This window comes from Vombatus ursinus, unplaced genomic scaffold (genome assembly GCF_900497805.2).
Source record: "Vombatus ursinus unplaced genomic scaffold, bare-nosed wombat genome assembly UNPS02006874.1, whole genome shotgun sequence".
Classification (NCBI taxonomy): domain Eukaryota; kingdom Metazoa; phylum Chordata; class Mammalia; order Diprotodontia; family Vombatidae; genus Vombatus; species Vombatus ursinus.
In genome coordinates, this window is record NW_020946652.1 from 8,706,473 (window position 1) to 8,712,732 (window position 6,260).

Sequence of the window (6,260 nt, forward strand, 5' to 3'; positions counted from 1 at the left end):
GATATTATTTTTTCAATGTATACCCCTCCCTCTCCCAGCTCCCAGTCAGTCCTTTCTGTGCCCCATGGCCTCTTACCTCAGCACAGTGGGACTGCCGCTGATTTGGGGTCACAATGAGGTTGGTGACAATGAAGAAAACATTTTCTCCCTGAAAAGCCAAGGACAGGACAGCATGATCCACACCCCAGACCGGGCCCACACAAATCCCCCTCCCCGCCCCCGCACCCCAGCCCCACCACAGAGGCTGTGTTTCCTCTCTGTCTGCCTCCTGTTTGAGTCCAGTGCTAGCCCCAGACCTAGGCTGTGGACCAAAAAGGTAAAGAAACCCTTTTCTACTCAAAGTGTTCATGGCTTTCATTTCACATCCTTCCGCCTCTGAGCTTTACCCCAATCCCAAGTCTCTTCTGTTCCCATGTTCCTGGCCTGAAGCCCCCTGACATCTATGGACTGATCTTAGAGAGTTCCTCCCCCCCCCCACCCCCAGCACAGTTGCTGCTGTTTGAATCTAGGCAGGAAAAGGATAGGAGGAAGGGGAGGGGAGAGAGAAGGAGAGAGGGGAGGGGAGGATTTGCTGCTTCCCCTCCCCAGCCCAGAGCCTTAGCTCTTGCTAAGGACTCAGGTCTTGTCAGACTCTGGGCTGTTGCTACTGAGATAGACCGCTAGATGAAGCCAGGCCATTCCCTCTGCTACCAAGGACAGCGGCTAAGGACTAGCGTGCGTTGGGAATCAGAACGCCAGGATCCCAGAGTCAGCAGAGACCTGGGGTTGGGATGGGGGGACCTATCGTCCACCCCAGACCTGAATAAGAGCCCACTTTAAAAGATCCCTGATAAATGGGCGATGGTCCAGGCTCTGCCTGAAGCAGGAGAGAAGCCACGCTCCCCCTGAGCAGCCCACACCGCCTTGATACACCTCTCAATGTTAGGAAATGTTTCACTAAGGCAAAAGCTGCCTCCAACTCCCGCTGCTCCTCCCCAGCCCCCAGTCCTGCCTTCTGGGGCCAAGCAGAACAGGCTGGTTATTCTTCCATAGGACAGTCCCCTGTGTCCCTCTGGTTTACTGGGTCCTGGCTCTAGAGATGGAAAGGAACCTAGAGGGCAGCGCCCTCATTTGGATAATCTGAAACCACTAAGGCTCAGTGATCTGCCAAAGTCACAGAGGGAGCCGAGGGCAGAGCCAGCATTTGAACCTGGCTCCTCTGGCTCCCTTCACGCCCCTCCACCCCACCCCCACTTCTCCAGATTCTTCAATTGCACGATGCCCCGGGTAGCCTAGCCGGGTGGGGGCTCAGACCTGGGAGGGGATGACGTAGTCCGCCACGTCCCAGAGCCGCTCCTTCAGCTCTGAAGTGTTGGTGAAGGCCACGCCTTTGACTTTGGTGATGACGGAGCTCTGGATTGCTGTACTCACTTCCTGGTAGCCTTTCTTCACCAGGAACACCCACCTGCAACAGGCAGAGGAAAGGGGTGAGGGCCCGAGCTCTGCTGGCCACATGGACACGTTGCGGCAGCAATGAGTGACGCCAAAGCCCTGGAGATACATTGTCTCATTTGAAGTTCAAGGGAACTGCAAGGCCCAGCTGTGGCGATTCAGCCTTACACAGGTCCCCCTGGGCATCCCTGGCCAAGGTGGATGAATGAGGCAATTGATCCCAGGCCTGGCGGAGAACCCTTGCTGGGGCCTACCAGCCTGGGGCCTGCCGCTTGTGCAGTGGCTTGCGGCATCAAGGCTGACCCCTGCCACTCAGAGTCTGTCCTCTGACCAGAGAACCCAGAGAAGGACCAGCTCCCCTGGGGATCGCTCTGGGCTGCACCCTGACAGCACATCCTAGAGCATCTCCCACTCTCCTTGTTGGAGGGTACTGCCCCCAAAATGCCAGAGGAGGGAAAGGGACGAGGGCCACACTGGCCTATGCAAAGGACTTCCTGCCACTCTGGTGGGCAAGGCTGGCCGATTCTCAGAGGACCCTGACCTGGCCTCACAGCCAAACTCCCAGGATCCCAGAGGGCTAGATGGGTTAGGAGGGGCCACCTCATCCAAAGATGTTAGAGCCAAACACCACCCAGCCAGGTGTGATGGAGGCCCTGTTCAAGGTCCCTCAAGGCAGGGGAACCCACAGCCTTTCTAAGGCAGCCCCTTCCACTGAGGGACAGCTTGGGTTGTCTAGAAATGCTTCCCAACCTCCAGCTTCCAGTGGCCTCTCTGCAGCCAGGACAAGCAGAACGCGACTGGTCCCTTTTCCATCTGGCGGCCCTTCACGCACTGGAAAGAAGCCGACTGTCCTGCCCGGCCTGCCCCCTCCAGACTTATCTTCTTCACACTGAATACCCCCAAAGATGCGCTGAATCAGGTTTCACCTTCTGACTGCACTTACCCGGCTCCTTCCTAAAATGAATTAGCCAGAGCTGAGCCCATAGCAGAGGACAGAGGGACCCCATCAACTCCCTGGGCCTGGACCCTGGGCCTGTCTCAAGACAGCCTGAACCTATCTTAATGCACTGTTTCTTCATTATTCTGCCACACTGTGGAGTCACACTGGGCTTGAAGGCAGTGACTGTAGGTAGAGAGGTGGCACCACAGGGCACAGAGCACTGGGCTAGGAGTCAGGAAGACTTGAGTTCAAATCGAGTCTCAGACAACTACTAGCTGCATGTCCCTGGGTAAGTCACTTCACCTCTGTCTGCCTCACCTTCCTCATCTGTAAAATGGGGACATTAAGAGCACTGCCCTTGAGGACCAAATGCAGTCATATGTGTAAAGCACTCTGCCAGCCAATGGTGCCTATTGGTCATTAGTCCACTAACCCTCTCCCCTCCCCAGATCTTTTTAGAGAAATTCCACTCTCCTTGAGCCTCAGCAACTCGCAGAGCCTCAGGTAGGGTGAAGAGTTGGGATGAGGCACAGTTTGGCTGGTGTTTTCCCTTTGCGCTTTTTCCTAAGATTTGGATCTACTCAATGAGGAGGCTGGGAGTCTCTGAAACTGAAAGGGTTATACGGTGACCGAGGCAGAGGTGCCGTCTTCCTTCCCAATTGACTTCTCTTAGTGGGAACACTTCCTCCCCTCCTCTCTTCTCCTCCTCCTCCTCCTCTTCTCCTCCTCTCCTCCTCCTCCCTTCCTCCTCCCCTCCTCTCCTCTCCTCCCTCCTCCTCCTCCTCTTCTCCTCCTCCTCCTACTCCTGTTCTCCTCTCCCATCTCCTCCCCTCCCCTCCCCTCTCCTCTCCTCCCCTTTCCTGTCCTCTCCCAATCTATTTCTCCCCGGAGGCTCAGTGACACCGCCTCCTCTTCTCTGGTTTTACACTGTTGACTCACCTTCGCTGATCGGCACACAGGAGGTATTTAATAAATGCTGGTTGACTAACTGACTTCACTTAGTTTGAAGCCTGTGCCTGACTGATCAGCACCTGTTCTAACCTGATTGAGGAATCAAAGTAGAATATTTGATCCCTCGTTCTACATGAGAAGAGGGCTTGATTTATTCCATCAGGCCCCACCTTCACATTCCTTTCTCCCAGGATGCTTTGCAGGACCCCTCACCTCCACCCTTCTTCCTAGGAAAGAATCAATGACAACCGTCTGCCCCCCTGTTCTGCTCTGCCTGCATCCTCAGCCCTGTAGTTAAACAATCTTTCTATCCCAAATAGGCAAGAAACCCTGAAGTCATCACCATTGTCTTGGTAGGTAATGAGTTCCCCGTCTCTGAAAGTTGTAAGGTAGAAAGGGAATTCCTACTTCAGACAGTCTGGAGTCCGAGACAGTCTTTCTGATTCTATGATGGGCATGAGTTTCTGATGACCAGCACGCAGAGGGATCTGAAACCATACCACATGCACCACAAGGACCAGTGAAGAGAGGAGGGATGTCACAGCTGCCTTCAAGGCCCATCATGTGGAAGCAGGGACTGGCTGTTCTGCTCCACCCTTGCTGCCAGAATCAGGAGAAATCTGTCAGGGTTGCAGATGGGACAAATGGGGCTGAGAGAATCTGCTAAGCCCCAGAGCAGCCTGTGTGGGGCGGGCTGCTGGGGAGGTGGTAATGACAACAGTGCGCTTTCCTAGAGGGCCGTGAGGTTTGCAAAACACCAGACAAATATGCTCAATTGCATTTGATCCTCGTAACAACCCTGCAAAGGTAGGGTGCTATTAATGTCTCCATTTTACAGATGAGGAAACTGAGGCAGGCAGAAGTGAAGTGACATGTCCAGGATCACCCCAACTAGTGTCTGATGCCGGATTTGAACTCGGGTCTTCCTGTTTCCAAGCTCAGCTCTCTTCCTACTGTGCCACCAGCCTACCTTGACGATGTAGGTGAGCTCATCCTCATTAGAAGAAGCCTTCGGGCAGACTGGCTGATGCCAGTTCAGGAGCACGTCAGAGATGTGGTTTCTGATCCAGCTCTGGGATCGTGACTCCTCCACAGGACAGAGGCTGAGGACGGCTATCAGGCCCAAGCAGGCTCAGCGCCTTCCAGTGACCCTCCCCAAGAAAGGAGAGGATTGTTCAGTGAGCAGTGCCCTGGATCTGGGGCCACCGGGTGAAGGCTGTGTCCCCAGGAGGCTCTGCAAGTGTGAGCCGACATCGCCACTGTCACCTGCACCCGGAGGCTTTGCCACCGCTGGCTCTAACCAAAATGCAAGCCTTGACACACCTCCTCAAGGAAGTGCCTCTTTGCGCCCCCCATCATTCCAGCCAATCAGCTTCTCCAAACCAGCCTCCCCCACCCTAGCTTGATTAGAGAGGTGTGTTCAGCAATTCTGACAGTCTGAGGTTAAAATGCCAGGAATGGTCTGGGTCCTGGAAGTAATGAGTGGATGTTAACTAAGCAGGTGCTGAATCCATGGAGAATTGAAAGAAGGAAGAAGGGAGGGAGGGAGGAAAGAGGGAAGGAGAGGAGGAAGGGAGGGAGAAAAGAGGAAAGGAAGGAAAGAAGGGAGAGAGAAGAGGAGGAGGAAAGGAAGGGAGGGAGGGAGGGAGGAAAGAAGGATGGAGGAAGGGAAGGGGGAAGGCAAGGAGAGCCTGTTAGATCCCTAGGACACCTCCTGGGCCCTTGGCCCCGGCTGCCTCCCTAGATCTGGAGGAGAGGGCAGTAGGGAGCTCAGCCAACAGGCTGTCCCTGTCAGTCAGCCCGGCCTGGAACCTAGTTGACCCTGGCTATAAATAATCCTGGCCTGGGGGATGACTCGGCCATCTTCCGGCCACCGGCACCTGGAGGACCATGGAGGGAGGGGGAAGGGAAGGGCCAAGGAAGCTGGCAGCCAAGGGGCCGTCCTGCCCCACCCCCCAGCCTTCCCTTAGTGAGGGTCTGTAAGCCGTGGGGAGGACGGGGCGGGGGGGGGGGGGTGGGGGCCTCCTCTGGCTCTCTGTCCCACCGGCCTGACACCAGGGGCTCCGGTCCCATTAGGCGCCCAACAACCGGTAAAGCGGAGGGGAGCCTCTTGGAAGGCTGGGGGTGGGGGAAGGAGAACGGGGCAGATCCCCTGAATGTCCCTGGGGCTCAGGGTCCTCAGACATGAACCTTCGGGATCCTCTCGTCTAAGCCCTTCGGTTTACAAATGGGGAAACGGAGGCCCAGACAAACCTGGTCGAGGTTACACAGGGAGGTAGATGCAGGCTAGGACAGGAGGCCAGGTACACACACACGCGCGCGCACACACACACACACACACACACACACACACACGCACACACACAGCCGAGCACTCACCCCAGCAGGTACACCAAGATGGCTAGCTGTATCAGCCGGTAGAGCAGTCCAACCTTCTTGTTCTTAACGATCACATACTTCTCCGTCTTGTAGTCGAACAGGCTGAAGCACAGGGTCCTGTAGTCCATTTGGCCCAAAGTTGCCAGCCTGGCCCGCCTCGCTCAGCCGCAGCGCTGCTCTGCGCCCACGCTAGGTTGGCCCCGCAGCTGGCGGGGGGGCGGGGCTCATCCTCAGTCCCTCCTCCCCGCCCCTGCCCGCACTGCGGCCTGGGTCCGGCCTCGAGGTCAGCCTGGGAGCTGGGCTCTCCTGGGCACAGCTCCTTCTGCAGTGCGGCTCCCAGTGCCGGGCTGACTCCGGACAGCGGACAGCAGGAGCGGGGGTGGGGCGTGCTCAGAGTGCTGGGATCTGGGGGGAGGGCGGGGCAGAGTCTCCCGCTACGAGCTTGGTCCTCCTCTTCTGCTCACCCATTCATTCGTCTGGCCAGTCCTGGGGAGGGGTCGGTGGGAAGAGGGAGAGAAGAAGGGGTAAGAGAGGAGAAGGGAAAATAGAGGAGGAGGGG

At 56.6% G+C, this 6,260-nt stretch overlaps 1 protein-coding gene across 2 annotated transcripts in view; it reads right to left on the minus strand.

Moving 5' to 3' along the window:
- P2RX5 (purinergic receptor P2X 5) overlaps window positions 1-5,832 on the minus strand; it is a 13,541-nt gene extending 7,709 nt beyond the window's left edge. Inside the window, exons 1-4 of one of the 2 annotated variants that reach the window (XM_027848837.1) lie at window positions 5,702-5,776; window positions 4,293-4,461; window positions 1,294-1,444; window positions 77-148 (exon numbers count right to left, since the gene is read on the minus strand). In XM_027848837.1, coding sequence (XP_027704638.1) covers window positions 77-148; window positions 1,294-1,444; window positions 4,293-4,321 — 252 coding nt within the window. In that variant the 5' untranslated portion in view covers window positions 4,322-4,461; window positions 5,702-5,776. Of the gene's footprint in view, window positions 1-76; window positions 149-1,293; window positions 1,445-4,292; window positions 4,462-5,701 lie in introns of both variants that reach the window. The other variant, XM_027848838.1, reaches the window with a different exon arrangement.
- Window positions 5,833-6,260: the final 428 nt, after the last annotated feature.